Genomic DNA, 19,447 nt, shown 5'->3' on the forward strand with positions numbered 1-19,447 from the left:
CATAAGCAAAGTAGTACGTTTATAGTCAATAGTGAGACACGCAGAGTGCATGCCAATTCGGAGCCCTCCAAAAGAAGTAAAAAAGAGATCAAGTTTGGACATTTATTTGAATGTTATTCAACATCATTTTAGCACACGCACACATACCAAAGAGAAAGACAAAGCCAAGAGCCCTTAAGACATTCCAGTGAAATAACACACAAAATCCTATCATGACAATGACACAAGTGTAAACCTGTCAAAGAACACACAAATGTAAACTTGTTCATAGTTATTTAAAACACTCTTATATCCCATTTGGGGTTCACAGTTGTGCTCCAATGGCAATGCATCCACAAATAAAAATTGTTGCATAAAAACAATGGAGTTAAAGTTATAACATTTAGATTCAGAATTATTACTGAGCTCCTATACTGTTTTTTTTTAAAGTGGTAACTCAAAGTGCAACACATTTGAGGCACAAAACACCAAAAAGAAGGCAAATAGTAAAGAAATCCTGAAAAATACATCAGTCACAAACTTTCAGAGCTCAGAGACTGATTGTTATTTTTTTCAATTATAATACAATTATTATATATATATATTTTATCATTATTATTGCACAGAAAAGAAGCTTCATAGAGCTTCAACGGCCGGCCTAGTTTACTGCATTGTCGTTTACTCACGGACCACACGCTTCATTTCCACTGCGTTGAAACTTCTCAATGTTATTTTAATTTCAATTTTAACAAATTGTATTTAGTACTTACCATGCTGTGACATTGTTGTTTTTGATTTGGGTCGCATCAATATTCCCTTCACCAATACCTCATTTAGGCTGTAACAGTAATCAGTAGAAATGTCAACAACATATAAGTCACTGATTCTCAAAATGGGGTACGGGGTTTGCTTTTTGGAAAAATTGTTGCTACAGCAGTCATAAAAATTGCTAAATACTTCAACCAAACTGTTAAGATGGCAACACCGATTGTGCTTTAGTGAATGGGGCTGAATTAAGTCAATAGTTGTGCGATTTAGAAATTCAAGTTCTCTCCAGCTGATCTGTGGATTTTATGTTGCAATAAAAAAAATTGGAAACATTTTTTTTTTTTTCAATAAAATTCACAAAATGGCCAAATTTTTGGCTGAATAGGTGTTTTTTGACGATTGGGAATCTTTCAGCTGGAAATGACATTGAAATTATTCATTCAATATGCACAGGGTCCTCTCCTCGTGTACTTGAAATGATAAAGAAATACATTATTTTGAGGAAATTTACCAAGTTCTTATTACAGAACTTTACCCACAGGACAATATTTGTTGTCCTGGTTTACTCAATGATATGCAATTGTCCTTGATTATTTTTTTATTTATTTTTTTTTTTTTTTTACAGTACCCGGCACAAAAATGTTGCTATTTATAGAATTCTATTTGTTCCCGCTCTTATTACTGTATGTGTTGGGGCAAGGTCGCTATTTGTGCATTTCATTTGCTGAACCCAGGACTGTGAATGAAATGTTAAACAGTGCCTTATCAGCCATGTTAAATGTATGTGAAGGACCTCTGATGGTTTGTGCTAAGCACTGTGTCTACTCAAGTATGGGGGGACTCAATCGCCTCATTGAAATATTTCTGATCTCGCTGATGGATAAAAAAAAAATGTTGATGTTTCATTCTCTACTACAATTTGTTAAAGTATTTTGTCACTTCTTTGAGTCATTTCCAGCCATTAAATCACCAATACGACCGATCAGAACATGAACCGTTTTTTGGGGGAAAGTTAAGAAGAATGATGCAATTCTTCCTCAGCCAAACCATTATGATGCTCCCTCCCTCACTCACCCTGGTATCCATATTGTGTCTGACACTTTCATCCTAAAATGTCCTTTGAGTCTATTTGTACACCTGATGGTCACAGGACACAAAACACACAAAAAGGGCTCAGGCAAGGGGTCTTTGCCTTGGACAATGATTTTGGCACGTGATGACTGCATTATAATCCCCATCCTAACCCCACGGGGCAAACTGAGTCATTTGAGAGCCTCGTCCGTGCTCTTGAACATAAGGATGGCATTGGAAATCTTGAGGGCGGGGCCGAGTTTGATGCTCATGATCTTCACAATGTCGGCCTGAGTCAGTAGTAAGAAGGCTTCGCCGTCAATCATCTGCCATGGGACAGGGTTGGGATGGCGTCGTACACAAACAACGGCATCGTACACAAACAAGTCGTCAACATAACTTAAGAATTGACGTTTAACTACCAGTAAGCAGGAGAGTATTTTAAAAGGAACTCTCAAAATCATCATTTTAGACAGGCCAATTCAATGCAACTTTGATTTACTACTGGACGATATGAATCATCATATTGATCTCATGGTACCAGTTCTGTTTCTATGAACAATGATGAAACCTTTTAGGTAAAGCCTCGTTTTTCATGATGACCACGTGAAGTGACCAGCATTACGTGGCTCTTTGATGACTGAATCATGACGAAATTTGGCTGACGAGATTAGACCAAGACTAAAATGCAAACCTGTCAGATGTTCAAAATGGGCATCATACCTCTTCTTTAAAGAGACGGGCCTGATCCTCACATCCAATTAAATTATGCACAAAGTTGAAGACCTGTAGCAGAAGACACACAAAAGATCCGTTATTAGTACTTGAAATATTCTAAGCAGTGGTCAAGACAAGAAATGATCATCACCATCTTACCTCCTCCACAGTCCAAGCCGCCACCTGACTGGCGGGAATGCCCAGAACGCCAGGTAGAAGTTTACAGTGTTGCTCCCAGCACAGGGACAGAGTGCGGTCTGACTGACCGCTCAGAGCCGACACAAACAATGATGGATAGACACACTCGGATGAAATGTCTGATGACCAAAACATAAATCACAATACGTATGTACTTTCATTATATGCTCCATATACTTCATCATTTCACAAATGCACAACACTTACTACAGTAAACACCTGTTGTATATTGCAAATTGCAATTTAGCTGACTGTGATATATTACATTTATTACATGTGACATGTTAATTCACATTTCATGTATATATGTTGAACTAGGTCTGGAATTAAGAAATGATTTCCCATTTTATGTCAATGCTTCTATTACTACTCCTACTACTATTACTATTACTACTACTACGCCCTTAAAAATTCTAGGACATAAACAACCCAATTTGGATTAAAAGTTGGACTGATCCAGAAATGATGGGTCAAATACCCAACTTCCCGGGTCAGTCCAATTTCTAACCCAACAGTTTAAAGAAAATAATAATAATAATAACAATAATAATAAATGTATTTTACCTGCACTTCATTTCACTGAAGGCCACAGGTTATCGGATTCAAAGAACAAAAACTATGAAATTAAAACATTAAAAATAAAATACAGGATAGTGTAGAAGAAGAACCAAAACAATACGAAAAACAAATAAATAAAACAGTACAGCCAATCATAATGAATATCATTGTTATGAAATAAAGCATCTGAAATCCGGGAGTAAAGCTTTGCTATATCAACTAACTTACTCTGATAGTCTCTCTGCTGGTTCTTCCTGTATTTGGGTGGACGTCCAATCCTGTGCGGGAAAAAAAACGTCAAGAGAAAAATAAAAAGTAAAAGATCACGCAAACTCAGACTCATGCACCTTTACCTGCCACGATAATGTGTCTTCTTGGTTCTCTGGCCAAAAAAAAGACTCCTCTTACTCTCAGAGTCTGACAGATCCACCTTAAGCCTGCCTTGGTTGCGCTCAGCTAACGGGCAACCCGAAACACAGTGATGCGCTGTGAAGCGACCGGTCACGTGACCTGAACCGTCACAACCCGGAGTTGGACACTTCCTGTTTCAAAGGATGGTGTTTGATTGGTGAAATGCTTTTGACAAGCATTTTGTCCCATTAAGAATACCTTAAAATCAATCCAGATAGTGTACTCACCTGTTGTGAAAGTTGTACTTGTTGGTTCTGGTGTGGCTGATGGGCTTACAGGGAACAGAAGGAGGGAAAGTGGGCTGGGCCAGAGTGGGAGGCTCCCTTGGACCTAAGTGAATAGATAGATATGATAATAAAGACATACAAAACGAGACAGGGGAACTTGATTGACTTTTTTTTTTTTAAAGTCTATTTGTACCATTTTAGGTCTTGTCATTCCACAATTGCATGTTGCAATCACTTAAACCATGAGGGAATATTTGCATCATATCTTGGGATTGCCGTGATAGGCTGTGATGCATAAAACAACCAGCATTATAGTGTAGTTGTTTAACCCATTTCTTCCAACATTCACAATTACCGTGTATCTGCTGTATTTTGGCATCCTGCGGTGGGGGTTTGAGCGGGTGACCTGTGGCCTCGCACCAGCCTGCTGGGTGGATGTCAGAGTGATCAGAGTCCATCCACTCGTCATAGATGTGACTCCATCCATCATAGTGGATCTGAGGGAAGAACAAACATGGTGGGCTACTCACATAAAGCTCACAAACACACCAACCAAATACCTTGATACGGTGAGTCTCGACTTCCTCCACCGTTGCCACTCTGATGAGACCGGGACTCCTCTTGTCCACAGCCTCCAGTTTCATCTGAGGCTGGAAGTTGTGGGCCGGGCGCTGCATGTATACAGGAACATAGCACTCTTGACCATTTGTTTCACTCCGACAGTAGATTTGACTCCATCGGGACATGAAAAAAAAAACCTCCAACGATCTAACTTTTCTCCCAGATCTACAGTAGATGTAAACATGTGGACAAAATATTTGGTACTAATCCCTTCATGAAAAAAATAAAACAAAACACAGCGATCACAGAAATAACTTGACTGACCGAAGTAAAAATAATTGTAAATACTGCACTTCTGTACTAGAATTTGCTACTTTTTACCCATGCTTAGGTTCTAATGTTTATGTATGTATTTTTACCAATGGTCTTTTTAAGCTTTTTAAGATTCCAGGTGATTTTGTGTGAGAGGCCAAACATTTATACAGTGTGTATCCGTGTGTGTGTATATGTTTTTTTTTTTCTATGTAGAGGGGTAGGTGAAAGAAATGATCAGTAATCAATGCAATCTTGAAAGTGCGTTTTGAGGGATTTCTTACTGAATCTTTTGTATTCTCGTTACTCACCATTTTAAAGGAGTCAGCTGCAACTGCCTTAGAACAAGTCTCACGTAAGTAGTGGGACCAGGAAAACGCTCCCTGGTCGGGATAATCTGGAGCAAAAAAATAAAAAATAAAAAAAGCATTCCCATTGATATCACAAGTGTGTGTGGGCCCGGGTGCGTGAGTCTGTCTACTTTAAGTACACACCTCACCTGATAAGTACAAATTTGCAATTTAATATAGTAAGTGTATGTTGACAAGCATATTGTTTGTACACTACATTGTATATTAACTGTTTTCAAAAAACAACACACAACAAATACAAAGGTATGACCAACGTAACAAGAATATTATATTTACGGGTAAAAAAAACGTACAAAGAGAATTCATGTTGTCACCTTGGGGTGGTGTTAAGGGCAGATTTCTCTCCTGGCACCAACCAATAGGATGAATGTATGGACTGGTGGCATCACACCTGCATATTTGACACCATAGTTAAAAACCAGTTTGACAACTCGGTGAAAATCAAACCTGGTTTCGGGTCACAGAATAATGTAAATCATCAATTTAATATACAGTTTTCGTCAAGAGTACTTTTTCCTTTTTAAGTGCCTTGGACGTGTTTTGCACATTTTTGCATGGTCTTGTTAACATCTTTCTTCAGTTTAAGTGATCCCTCGCACCAGTATCATTAACCATCTTGAGCAATGGGAAAAAAACAGCAATGGTGGTCCTAAGCACAGATCTGGATTTTTTAGGCTCACCAGTAGTCGTATGTGTCGTCCCAATTGTCAAAGTGCACCAGGAAGCGGTCATCCACCACATCGGTGATGGTTGCTACGCAGATGAGGGAGGGGTTCATGCGATCAACTGCCTCAAGTTTCATCCCTATCTCGAAGTCACACTTGGTGTTAATCTATTAAACGGCAGGCAAAAAAAGAACATTACCAATGTGTAGAAGAAATGAAACAAATTTTAAATGTGGGTTCCAATAACTAGACTTCTGTAGACAAATATATAAAGCCACATAAAGATTAGACTAAAAAAACACTTTCATTTGGAAGACGTCATACCTACAGTACAGATTGTAAAAGAGTAATTTAAACACGAATTATGTTCAAAAATTCAAATTATAACCTCAGACATTATGGCAGGCTTCATTGTTTGGGAGTACAATATTCATGTTAGTATGTTTCCCTACTCCAGTCAAATATGCAATACTGCCCTCTTTAAGTTGTGTAATTCTCCTTTTTTCCTGACAGGGGCAGTTTTGTTTTTGTGCTAACTTTGTCGGGTACTGCAACAAGAATTAGGTACAACCCCGAAGTAAACAACCTTGAAACAATAAGAATATAAGCAATGTTTCGTATTACTCTCTGGGGAAAAGATGAATAGACACTCAAACAATAAAGTGAAAAAAGTACAGGCATTGCGGCTGTAAGCACGACAATGACCACATCAATCTGATTGGAACTTAATTACGAGGCAGGGAAGGGTTAATAGCCAAACCATAAATTTATTAAGTGATGAAAAGGTGTCCTGATACTTTTTTGTGTTTAATGTAAATCAATAATATTCATGTAAACATATTTTCATGTCATCATTTTCTGAATGAATTACCTTTCCAGGACTGGCAAACAGCTCTTTGGGGGCCACTTGTGCTTTTGTCATTCTTAGGTAGTTGTTCCATGTAAACTCTTCTTCTTTACAACCTGGGGAGTGGTGATGACATCTACTGTACGTCATCAACGGAATAATACTGTGGAAGTGTTGTCTAAATAAAAGCCCAATAAGCAGGCTGTTATAATTGTCGACATTTCACGAGTCTCTTTGGATGAGGGTAAAGCGTCGTCACTGCTGACCTTTAGGTGTGTGCAGTTTGTGTCCTGTGCTCTCGCACCAGCCTGCAGGGTGCACATCCGGCGAGTTGGCATTCACCCAAAAGTCGTGGCAGTCGGAGTAGCCGTCAAAATGGAGGCGGAGTCGGTAGCCACACACCTGCGTGATGACAAGAGTCAAAAAGCCCTACTGCCAGCAAGCGCCATACTTTGCAAGGCTTCCATCACGTACTCGACCACAACGTCGGCCATGAAGATAGCTGTTACAAATACACAGTGCGTATTACCTCGGCCACAGTAAGGACAAAATACATAGACGGGTGCTGTGGGTCGATGCCCTCCAGCTTCATCCCCTGTTTGAAGCCGTTCTTTACTGCAGGCGCTCTCTGAGTCTGAACAAGAACAAAATGTTTTTTAGAGATTGAAATACAAAGTAAATTTATTCGTCACATGTTCATTTACTGCAGGGGCTCTCCGAGTAAGGACAAGAACAAAATGTTTATTAGAAATTGAATTACAAAGTAACTTTATTGGTCATGTGTGCATTTATTTGGAAGAGCAGATGGTAGCAACTGTGACATACTGGGACCCAATCCAGATCCTTTTTCCTATTCACTCATGTTCATTGGGCTCAATTACAATAAAGCCAGAATTACAGTGTGTTCGGATGAGCCTTTTCCAAACTTAACAGCCATTATACAAACAAAGCAGCTTTCCCATACTTTGAGTCAGGACTAACACTAACCCAATATTGGTCGCAGCACAATTTTTGGCTGACAGAATACTAGTTTGAGTTGTGAGTGTTTTTGACAACGAGTTAACGGTATGTCAAAGTGTCATAGGTTTACAGTATGCCGTTATTGTACATCACCGATTATTATGGTAGCAATAGGAACTGCATTTTTCATTAGACACGATAACAATTAAAAGTATTAGTATTTTTTTACTTTCATGGAAATTAAAGATACACTACAGATGCAAATATATGTGAAAAGCTACCTCTTGGAAAAGCTTGTCGGGTGCAGCGATAGTTTTGGTTTCCTCTAAATACTGAGTCCACGTCCAGGGTTCCGTCTTCATGTCTCCCCCTTCAAACCAAAGTGGCCAAATTATGCAATGATCATTGCAGCAATAAGCCTTGTGACTTCACTGGGAGCTTTGAAGCCATCTTTTTCTACTTTTAGCACAAAATGATGTCAGTTGAAGACAGTTGTCTAAATATGGTCACCTCTCTACTCAGTACTCTGGCTGCAGTCAGCATCAGACGTTGATGAGCCCTGTGCTGACCTCACTGATCTAACCTCAAGTTCCACGCACCCTATTTCAGCCATTAAGAATTATTCTACTAATTATTAATACTAATTATTAACATTCCAAACATGTTAAGTGGGATTTCACTTTAGATACTTTAGCAACATTTATCAGCTTTATAATTACTAATTAACTTTGGAAAAACAGAATCCACACAGATGGGCCTAAATTGGGATTCAAACCCATAAACTCTTGACTGTGAGGCACACACACTAACCACTACGTCACCGTACTGCCTGATTGCTGAACAGTTGACGCCAACTAAGAAACATAATCTTAATGGCAAAGTGGTTGTAAACTTGTAAACAAAAAGCATAAAAAGGTAATCGATCCCACCACCTCTGATGTATCTGCCATCTGCTTTTAGATCGTCCATTTTGTCCTCCTACAAAAAAAAAAGATACATTTGTAATTCTGTTCCAACATTATTTTCTGCAAGTGATATTTATGTACAATTCAAATGGGCAAACAGCAAGTTAAAGTTAAATATGTAGGTAAAAGTCTGCAATGGGTCCCTTTTTTTGAAGTTTTCCTCACCAGTTTCACCAATGAGAGACAGAATACTAATGTACTTTAAACATACTTAACTAGGTTAAAGAGTCTTTGGCAGTAAATGGGACTTAATCCAATAATATGACAAATCCAATCTATAGTATTGTACTATATTCCAACACATTACATATGTGTAATGGGTCAAATATAAATCCCACCATGCCCTCCATGTCAGAGTCTTCATCAGAGGGCCCCAGACATTCCTTTCTCTTCCTCTTTCTCATGGGCTTCAGATGATCAACATTTAAAGAGGAGATTCTTGCACCAGCGGGGACCTTCTCCACTCCAACACTCCTCCTGGGGGAGCACAGTTGGCTTCTAAATGCATGCGCCTCCCAAAGGTGATTGAGTGACAGAGTAGGAGGTGCATCAACGTACTTATCTACCATAGGCTCTCTGCGTAGTTCTTCGGTGTAAATCCTCTGAGCTTTGGGATCATGGTTCTGCAGGCCCAGTCCCATTTGGACCTCCGGTTTCACCTGAAGTAAACTCTCTGGCTCCACACCTGCACTGCTCACTGTGACCACAGGAGGCGACATATCTGTAAAATAACACAAATGAACAAGGGCCATGATAGTTGTTGTTTTTTTAATATGGAAGTGGTACACAACTCTGTTCTGGCTGTTCAGAACAATATGCCTTGAGGACAATAAAAGAACATCATTAAAAAAAAGTAACATTAAACATCCATGGAAGACTAAGTTTAGTTGTTTTTAACTCATTGGCATCCCAGTTAAGGTGTGTTCTTTAGTTTCTAGCGTGCGTGCGTGCGTGCAATTATGACCTTTAATCCAATCTTCTGTTCAACCATTACTTTTAGCAAAATGTCTCTACATCACCCAGCGGTCTATCCCCTGCACTCTTCTCTTTATCTCACCACACAGAATTTCACTGGGGGCGAGTTCATAGTTAGTGGGATGCCCATGGGAGGAGGTTGATTCTGCACGTCTTCAACTTACAGGTTGAGAGTATGCTTCTACATGCAATAAAAACATAATTTATTTTAAGGCTTTAATCGTATCTTACATAAGGGTGGCAATGATTCCGGAGGGCTCTGTATGCAGGTACACCTAGTGAAATGACTAGTGAGGTGAGTGTTGCTGCTAGCACACTGTCAGAGTCACATTGGAGCCATCATCTCAGTCAAAGTCAATAGAGCATGTGTGGATATAACGGCAGGTTGCCACATATAGATCAGAGCCACGAAACACACACACACACACACACACACACACAAAACACAAACTGTTGTGTCATTACGGTGAAGTACAAATGAAAAGAAAGTGTTCATTCATTCTGTACACAGTAAATGTACATGATACCTTGATTGCACTACATGCAGAAAATCATGTAATGCAGTAGAGCCTGTTGGATGTATTCATTCTTTTGCTGGTATGCCAAATCAGTCACTGATCAAACCGGCTGGATGAAGACATTCCTTACTGCAAATAATTCCAGTGACCACTCTTCGTGTGCATTTACTTCTTTGTGATAATAATCTATACTTCATACAGAGTACTGATTTAGTTATAAAGTTTGATTCTGAGCAATTACATTCCTCTATCTTGCTACTAATGTCTGGACGATAGTTAAAAACATGTGTAACAAATTTTATTATGAACAAATGGTGTATTTGTCTTAATTTCCAGGTTATCCCAAAATTGTAAAAACCACAATTGTCTGACTTACCTGGCTTGTCCAGTAGAGAGCCCTCTGCGTTGATCAGTCTTCCAGAGGTCCCTGCTGCAGGTTCATTGGTGGTGCTGGGGGTCCCTGGTGTGATCAGTGTACTTAAGGCTCCTACATCACTGACACAGAACTAAACCACAGAAACAGATGCAAACACGTTGTTGTTGTTTTTTCTTTGAGCTACTTATAAAGTTATTCGTTGTGTAGTTAATAGCTGTGTTTACTAATGCAATGTCAGGCTTCTGACAGCTTTAATACACTTGTGTTGGTTATTGAAAATTGTTGTTTGCTAGCATTTTAATGCTTGACTTAGTGAAACTAGATTACAGTCAAACCAAATGAGATTGCACGTAAATATACAACGAAGTCAAATCAAATCCGTCTTTACAAAAAATGACTTAATGGGCTCCTTGTACACCTTGAGGTTACTCCCAGGAAGGATGGCCATCCCTTCCTTCCACTCCAGGACGTGGACGATGCTACAAGCTCCTGCCACTTGTGCTGTCAAAGCTGGCTTGACTGTCTCAGTTGCCATGCCTGCTTTACTCGGGTCTGCCACTGCCATGGTTGGCGCCAGCTCCACCTTTTGATGGCCCGGAGCTGGAGAGTACAAATGGTGACCGTTTTGCAATAAGGGCAAAAAGGCTGAGAAGTTCAAGAAAAAAAAAAAAAAATCTGTGATTCAAATGTGAATTTACTGTTGAATATATATATATATATATATATATATATATATATATATATATATATATATATATATATATATATATATATATATATATATATATATATATATATATATATATATATATATATATATATAATTGTTTCAAAATTATTACAACAATTTTTGGAAGAAATTCCTTGCTTTTGTATCTGTCCTGTTTGTGCTGAATTTCTTTATCCTTTCATTTGCAGTGCGGTGCATAGGAGCCCTGGAGCTCATGTTGCTAAGGAAACAGTAATGTGAGCAAGTAGCATTAAACAAGTAGCATTTTGGATTGCAAATTGTCACAAAGTCTGCCTAACAACAAGTAGCCACTTCAGGAGATGGTTTCATTCGCTTCAAGTCTTCAAAGTGTTTTATTTAACCGAACACATGCTATTTGACGGCAGTACTCTGTTTGTAAATCTGTCACTGATAATATGACAGTGTTTCTAGATTTGGTTTTGCCAGCGCTACTTAAAAAAAAAAAAAAAAGTCAAGTACAGTATGCATGTGCATCAAAAGATAACTGTGAAATGACATTCAGCAACAGTGCATTCAACAACAATTCAGAGCTACTTCACGTTTGGCTTTGTGTTTACATGTCGTCCAGATTGGGTTGTACGATTCCTATGTCATCACCTGGTAGGAGCAAAGCAGTGGTGGTGTGCGTCTGAGGCCGAGGCTTCTTGGCCACGCTATCCACCCCGCAGAGAAGGATGGGATCGCCTGGCGAAGGTGCGGGCAAGGCTGGTGGGGCCACAAGGGCACAGTCGGGCTCTTTGGGCGGACACTCCATGTTGACTTTGGCATTCATAGTAGTGGCCCTGTGCTTTTATTTGGAGTGCTGTAACACAATGAGAACTCATAACATTATGATTACCTTCCTTTTCCGAATCAGCGGGAGACGGTTCTACTAGCATATAAAGTACGTGACGTCCACTATGATGTAAGTTTAAGTTCGCAAACATTATAACGGACTACTGTACTATGTACTAGTCTGCAAGTTTGCACATGATACCTCACAGATTCGATACAAGGAATTCATCAAAACCTCTGCCTTTACTAAATATAATAATGCTCACATTGGGTGGAACTACAGATTTGAGCTTCACCCCTCCTTAACCAAATTCATCGGACCCTCTCAAGTCAGGCAAATTTGAATTTTTCATTGAAAAATAAGAGAAGTTTTCTGTGAGGGGGGAAAAAATATATGGTTGCTAAACATGGACAAATTGGAGGTTGGACCTTTGAGGAACCACTTTACTGAAAATGAGCTATTTAATGATTGAAGATGAATATTAACACGATAGATTAATATTTGGAGGATCACTTTTAGACCTCTCTCTAAGGTCAAGGTTTATAAACCAAAAATAAATAAATAGGGATTTTGGGGTTGTTTTGGAAGACCTTTAAATTAACGGGATGGTTAATGTTTGGTTTGGACTAACACTGCAACAAATTTTCAACACTGTTATGTTTATTATTGTGGTGTGAAGGCTATTCTTAAATTAAGAGCTTTGATACTGTTGACCTCAAGTGTAACTAAGGAACTGTCAGGAAAAAAATAAATAAATTGAGTCAACCGTTCCTATGTAAAGTGATTACAGTATTTACTTACGAATGTAATTTTGTATAATGAGGAACACGATGACTTTAAAACAGCCATCCAATAAAACTGACTATTACGCCTAAATGTATTAATGTAACAAGATGACAAATCTTCATTTAAAATGGCGGAGGTTGTGAAAAGCTTAAGGCTAAAAGAAAAAAGAAAAAAATAGAAAAAAGAAAAAAAGAAAACCAATACCGAACATCTCAAAACGACTTTTAGTAAAATGAACGCCCACACGTATTCCGGTTACATTGACTAAAAATATAAATATTTTTAACCTCGTAATAATATCTAGCGTTTGGGTCTATAATAGAAACAAAGACGTTTGTACTATTTTCAACTAATTAAATCAATTACGACAATTAAACCGGTGCCATTTTCTTAATATTATGCTAAAAGCTCGGCGGCTGATGGTGCCCTTATTAAAGCTAAAACGTCTCACCGCTTATGAAAAAGAGGAACAAGGAAGGCACTTACATTAGATCCATTGTTATCACGACGGCATCTCATTTGCACGCAAACATCACTAAAATTCAGCTGATTCGCGGCTGTGGCAATTTTAGAAGTGAAAATTTCGGCTTACCAGCTCTGCTCTCCTGCGGCCCCCGGGCTCTCACTACGCATGCGCGGGCGCATTAAGCAAGCAGTCGACACTCCAACGGAACCACAGCGCTTTGTGACGGTCCAAACTAGATTCATTAGCGCTTATGAAGTAGTCTAAACGCAACATCCGCCTTTTAATTTCTTACCAAGCTTTATTGGCGAAGGCGTACTTATAATATATAATTACTAGAATGTGGGTCCTGTCGACACATCAACACCACTCAAAGCTTCACAAACCAACGCGTTAGTTTAAGATCTTTAATGGACATAGAAAAAAAAAAAGTTGAGATGCCGGCATAAAGGAAAAACGTACCGAAAATTTTTTTAAAAAAAATCATTGGTACAAATCCACAAGTAGACCTTCCAAACTCTGCTGTATTACAGTTCAACAGTAACATTGTTAAACATTCCTCTTAACACAATTCTATCCGGAAAATGAAAAATAATGACATCGGAATCATATTTTTGCGATGTCAAACTTAAGTACTGTAATTCTGACTAGAGACAGCGGCAACTGTACAAGGGGTGTTCCGATCAGGATTTTAGACTGCCAATTCTGATACCTATCATTTATGACTGAGATTGACTCCAATCACATGCATTAGCTGCTCATTAAAGGAGGGACTGCTACACTGCACAAAGGCTGGGGGTGAAGGTTGCTGATTGGCAAAGAAAGTTTACAAAAATCAGCCAATTGATCGGAGCACCTCTGTACATAGCCTTTGTCAACAGTCCATTGAAGCTTGAATGAAACCCAACCACCCATTTTCATGAATACATGTTTTGAAGAGAAGACCAAAGCATGTTACAACCAGGAAAAAGTGGGAGGAAGATAATCAAAATTAAGTAAGTTATAACTTACTTAATTTCACTTAGTTTGCACATCTATTAGGAAGCCAGCTGGATGTGTAGGACGCAGCAATGAATCTGACTGAAACTAGAACAAAAACAATTATTTAAAGACCGATGTGGATGATCTGTTAAATAGCAACCAGAACGTCAACACTGCTTGCTATGTACAGCAAAGGACTGGCACTCGATGTGAATTCTGAACTAATCCTGAGAAGCTGATCTAGACCGCGAACGAGATCTTGAGCGGGAGGCTGAACGCCTCTCTCTGGACGGGGAACGGCGGTCATTCTCACGCGGTGAAGGCGAGCGTGATGCGGATTTGGCCTCTCGCTCATCGTTGCCATTCTCTACAGGGGAGGCGGAGCGACTGCGGGACTTCTCGTCAGCTTTCTCCTTGGACGGGGAACGGGAATCCCGCTCAGACTTCACCTTGGAACGACTCTTTGAGCGGGACTTTGATTTTTGCTTGGGAGATCGGGATGGGGATTTGGACTTGGACCGCGAACGGGACTTGCGGTTGCGAGAGCGCGACTTGCTCTCGCCAGACTTGGAGCGAGACTTCCTTGCTCTCTTGTGGCTGCTCGAACCGGACCTGCATGGAGTGAAACCGAAAGCGGCTTAAGTTAACATAGTTTCTCCACAGCCACTACTGCTCTAATCATCTTTAGTCATAAAATATATGTTTCAAACTGAAACCCACTTAAGTTGTAAAAATTTTGATTATGATGGATTTGCGGGATAACAGTTATGCATACGGGCGCCTTTAGGTCACAGTCGTGTGTGCTAGCGCCAAACCTCAGCAAATCTTGAGCAGTTACATTTAAATTTTGTACAATGCTTTCTCTTTGGGGTTTTGGGAAATCTGACTTGACCGGGTAAACGTGTCAAGTGATTTAAAAATAAAAAAAAATTATAATAATAATAATAAAAAATTAAAGCGGAAGTCAATTCAAAATGTTCTTTACAGTAAATTCTATGCGGTCCCATGAATCTATGCATGGCATTCTAATTAATATTGCATTTGTGGAATTTGAATTACACAGCAAATATCCCTCTTTTTCATCTCAGAGGGATGCACATTTTGTCAATTCATCATTAGTAATACTATCCAGAATCCCATGTTTTAACTGGTGAAGACAAACACATGAAACAGAACATTTCTACCTGACTAAGCCTTGAACAGCAACCTTTTTAAAATACTTGACTTGCACTTTGAATGTCTTTACAGTATCTTATTTATAGTTATGTTTTTTAACACTTAAAATATTATATTGAGGATTTTTTCCCCCATGTCCATTGTTTGCCATGGTTATCTTGTTTTTCTGGGAATTCAAACCAGGGATAAAAAAAAAATAAAAAATAAACAAATCACAAGATCCACTGAACTGACAATGACTTTTCTCACCGAGATTTGGATCTGGAGCGACTTCTAGAGCTTCTGCTCCTACGGCTCCTGCTGCGGGAACGGCGGCGGCTACGAGATCTGCCAAAGGGAATATATGCAGACTAATATATTAATAATTGGGATACACCAAAAACAATAGTCTAAGTCAGTGAGAAGCAGTCCGACCTGGAACGGCTGCCAGAGTAGGACCTTGGCCTGCGGGGCCTGTCCGGCACCAGACGAATCTTTCTGCCATTGATGTCCGTCCCGTCCAACTTGTCGATAGCCCGCTTCATGTCTGAATGGCTACGGAACTCGATCACTCCCTCATTGGCACGTTCCTTGTGGGCGTCAGCGTAAGTGACCTCACCTGCCTGACGCATAAAATCCTGGAGAGGACTGGAGAGTGAGGCCAGCAGCAGCGACATAAACAGTTGGAAAGCGCTGGTCAAAGTTGTACCTTGAGGTCCTGCCAACTGCAGCGGCTGGACAGGTTTTCCACAATCAGCCGGTATTCGGTACGAACGGGGGGTCCGTACTTGTCCCTTCCCGTGCGGCTGCGGCTGCTGTAACTGCTACCTTGAAAAACAATACAGCATGTGGACAAATTTAGAAAGACCGCGGTCGGTGGCTTCACATATTCCACTGGTCAAGGTTGTGACAGAGCTTTGCCTAACATGAGGACAATTAAAAGTGTGCATTTAATAAAAGGCTGGCACCATAATTTCATCACGAGGCTTCAGAGCCACTGCGTGAGCTTTACAAAGTTTGGATCGTTTGTGTATTTGGTGGTTGAGTTCTGCTGCAAAGAACACCACTGAAGCTTTCCACAACAATACAAAGCCTTTTTCTTACTCCGGTTTATGGCATTTTGGCATAAAAGAAAAAGGACAGTGATGTTCTTTCAATACCTCCAAACCCTGTAACACAGACACACAGGATGCATCCATATGGGACGTTCTTGTCATTATCAAATTGGAAGGTAAGAACGAGGCTAGGTGACAAAAGTGTACTTTTCCACTTTACTCACAACTATTAAACGATTGCAAGTTGATTACTAGACCCGCTCCGCGTGTGTTTGCTGTCAACATAGAAACCAATGGCAATCCTCACCATCACCCCGGGTCTATTGGCAAAAGGCTGATGTCATCATGGCTTCCGGTTAGGTCAGCCAAGGATCAAGGGGGGGGCAAAGGTCACACACACATTGTAAAGGTGAAAGCCAAGGCCAAACGGGACAGGCAGTCATCTTAGCCAGTCATCTTTAGCCTCAATGGACTCTCAGCCACAGCCCGCAACTGGACTCTTTCAAATTGAAACATCAAGGACTTTGTTAATGTTGAATATAAAAGTAGATATAATTTTTAGAAATGAAATGCACATCACATGAAAATAAATATTAGACTACTACAGATGAGTCAATTAAAAATCACTCTGGTGTGGATTCAATGACTGATTGTGAGGTACACAAATCCACGGTCATAATTAAGTCTTTTTTGGTCAATTCCTCTCCTGGGGCCACAATGGTTGTTGCTATCTATAATCTACTCCAAAGTCCCTGCTCTCTAGTTCTCTGTCTGCTATGTCTCGCGAATTGTTGTCCCTCCCAAACAAATGACACAAAACAAGTGTAACAGAGTGATAAAGAGTGAGGTGAACTTGACAGGGAGGTGCAACAACTCACAAGTTCTATTATTTAAGATCAGAAGCAAAAACTATCAATAAAAATCAAATGGCTGCGCACCACATGACAACAAATGAGATGAACACTGCATGAAAACAATAGCAGCAGCGACATGGAATACAGTGGAAACTCAAAAATCCAACATCCCAAATGTCCCATGTGATTTCTCAGTGATGCAGGTGTGGTCACTTTGTGTTTGTCGATGTACTCGCACCACAACAAAGCGAGACTCACTATTAGCCCAGCAAAATTTGACGTGGAATGGTACAGAAACTTTAATCAAACACAACTTTGTGTGTTTTGAAACATATTTTTGACATTAACTTAAATTTTCTTGACTTTTTTTTCTAGCACTTTAGAAATATTTTGAAATTTGTTTTTAAATTTGACTGTGTGTAATACAGATTTGATCATGGAATCTATTTTACAGCCAAGACATTTCCGGGAAGAGAAATCCCACCGTTACTGAACTTTGGTTCATAAATGCACTGACTAAATTACTATAATTCATATTATTCTTTATATTGTTACCATGAACGCCTTATGTGCTTGTGGGGGAAAACTGATTTTGTTGACTTGTGTAATTAAGTACTCATAACACGGAAATGACATACGACAAACAAAAAAAATGCATTTAGTCACATACATTTATCGAAATAAACGTTCTGATGGAGAAACTCATTTGTCTCATCATCTTGCATGTGCAAACTTAAAGGCAAGCTGGCGACAGGATTTTTGTCTCCCTCTGGCCTTAAGGGGTCTGGACCGATTCATTGAGAAAATAATTTAGAAATATATTTAACATCATTTCGAACAATATTTGGCAGGGATAATCTCAGACTCGAGCAGACCTGACTCACCCGATTAACTGATTTGAGGTTCCACTGTTCCAATCAAATATATATATATTTTAAAAACATATTAAAATTCAATCTACGTACTGTACGGCAATTCTAATTGAGAAATATATAATTCTCATTTGATCACATTAGCAAACATACACATATGATCCCCAAAAAGAAACCGCTTGAAGCGGCCTTCTGTAAAGTCAACGTTAGCAAGAACCAGAAATCCGCCAAGAAATTCGGTGTGCAGTCCACATCCACACCTCCCTTCGAGGTGAAGTGGTTCAGAGGGTGTTGTTGTAACAGACTGAACTTACTGCGGCCATCACCCCAGGAACCCCCACCGTAGCTGTCCCGGTCACGCCGAGGCCCGCGGGCATGCTCGACGATCACCCTCTCGCCGCACAGATCTTTGCCGTTCAGCTCGTACACGGCGTCGTCGGCATCCCGGTTGTCCTCAAATTCCACAAAACCGTATCTGTTGAGCAGGGGCGGACATTAGTGACATTGAATCAGAACAAGCTCTCACGCTGTTCGTGCGCTAAGCTAGCGTTAGCATTCTAGCGAACGCCATATTGGCCATGCGGCGTTGAACTAAAACGTCACACGTTAAGTTACCAAAAACTCAACTACTGTATTAAAGACTGTAGTGGGTGTCGCAAAAAAACACTTCTGAATATATGAGTGTATGTAAAAATATGCAAATGCTGTCAAACGCGTGCGTGAGTCGAAAGCTGGTGGTTGGAGAGGGTAAAAAAAAAATCTGCGCGCCTCAGACATTTTGGTTGACGTTGAAAAAAGCGAGGCCCACAGCAAGAAACTCACCCGTTTTTTAAATCCACTTCCAAGAGCTTGCCAAAGCTGCCGAAAAACCGCTGGACGTCCTTTTCGCGGACATGGTAGCCAAGTCGTCCAATGTAAACGCGAGGCATGTTGAATCAGTTAAACCTAATCGCGAAGTCCTTTTTTCAGCTGCTTGTTAGCTTCGCTGAGAAAAAAAATGGCCGACAGAGAAAGTGTGGTCAATGACGTCAAATTCTTTTCCTAAAGAAGAGCCAATTAGAGATGAGCAAATGACGGATTACTTCCGGCATTAAAACTTCAAATTTAAAGCCTTGAATTCCACCTGTCAATTCATTTTCTACACCGCTTGTCATCGGGCGAATGGTAGATTATATCATGAATTGGTCCCGTCAATCGCAGGGCACATGCCGGATTAGTTTGTGGATTAGTTTGTGGATCATAGATCCTTTCTTCCTTCATATTTTGGACTTTTCAT

At 39.8% G+C, this 19,447-nt stretch overlaps 2 protein-coding genes across 7 annotated transcripts; both read right to left on the reverse strand.

Moving 5' to 3' along the window:
* Positions 1-88: 88 nt before the first annotated feature.
* Positions 89-13,461, reverse strand: l3mbtl1 (L3MBTL histone methyl-lysine binding protein 1). 6 transcript variants are annotated; one of them, XM_085908125.1, is made up of 22 exons: positions 13,384-13,461; positions 11,828-12,032; positions 10,898-11,079; positions 10,480-10,609; positions 9,169-9,331; positions 8,949-9,087; positions 8,575-8,623; positions 7,927-8,015; positions 7,215-7,319; positions 6,952-7,087; positions 6,710-6,801; positions 5,854-6,005; positions 5,467-5,564; positions 5,114-5,199; positions 4,490-4,600; positions 4,285-4,426; positions 3,930-4,032; positions 3,645-3,833; positions 3,520-3,569; positions 2,695-2,852; positions 2,542-2,604; positions 89-2,144 (listed from the first exon to the last, which is right to left on the reverse strand). In XM_085908125.1, exons 2-22 carry the CDS (start codon positions 12,000-12,002, stop codon positions 2,010-2,012), a joined length of 2,547 nt encoding a protein of 848 aa, XP_085764251.1. In that variant the 5' UTR covers positions 12,003-12,032; positions 13,384-13,461; the 3' UTR covers positions 89-2,009. The 6 variants fall into 6 exon arrangements, with proteins under 6 accessions (XP_085764251.1, XP_085764259.1, XP_085764242.1 ...); XM_085908133.1 differs by lacking the exon at positions 13,384-13,461 and adding an exon at positions 13,278-13,348; XM_085908116.1 differs by lacking the exon at positions 13,384-13,461 and having other exon boundaries at positions 5,488-5,564; positions 8,578-8,623; positions 11,828-12,017.
* A 186-nt stretch (positions 13,462-13,647) lies between these two features.
* On the reverse strand, positions 13,648-19,189 carry LOC147061858 (serine/arginine-rich splicing factor 6-like). Its single transcript, XM_085920657.1, has 6 exons — positions 18,994-19,189; positions 18,486-18,646; positions 16,100-16,218; positions 15,826-16,028; positions 15,661-15,738; positions 13,648-14,847 (listed from the first exon to the last, which is right to left on the reverse strand). The coding sequence occupies exons 1-6, from the start codon at positions 19,098-19,100 to the stop codon at positions 14,457-14,459; spliced, it is 1,059 nt and encodes a 352-aa protein (XP_085776783.1). The 5' UTR covers positions 19,101-19,189; the 3' UTR covers positions 13,648-14,456.
* Between the last annotated feature and the right edge of the window lie 258 nt (positions 19,190-19,447).

This window comes from Syngnathus leptorhynchus, chromosome 1, assembly GCF_054491065.1.
Source record: "Syngnathus leptorhynchus isolate UIUO chromosome 1, UIUO_Slep, whole genome shotgun sequence".
Lineage (NCBI taxonomy): Eukaryota > Metazoa > Chordata > Actinopteri > Syngnathiformes > Syngnathidae > Syngnathus > Syngnathus leptorhynchus.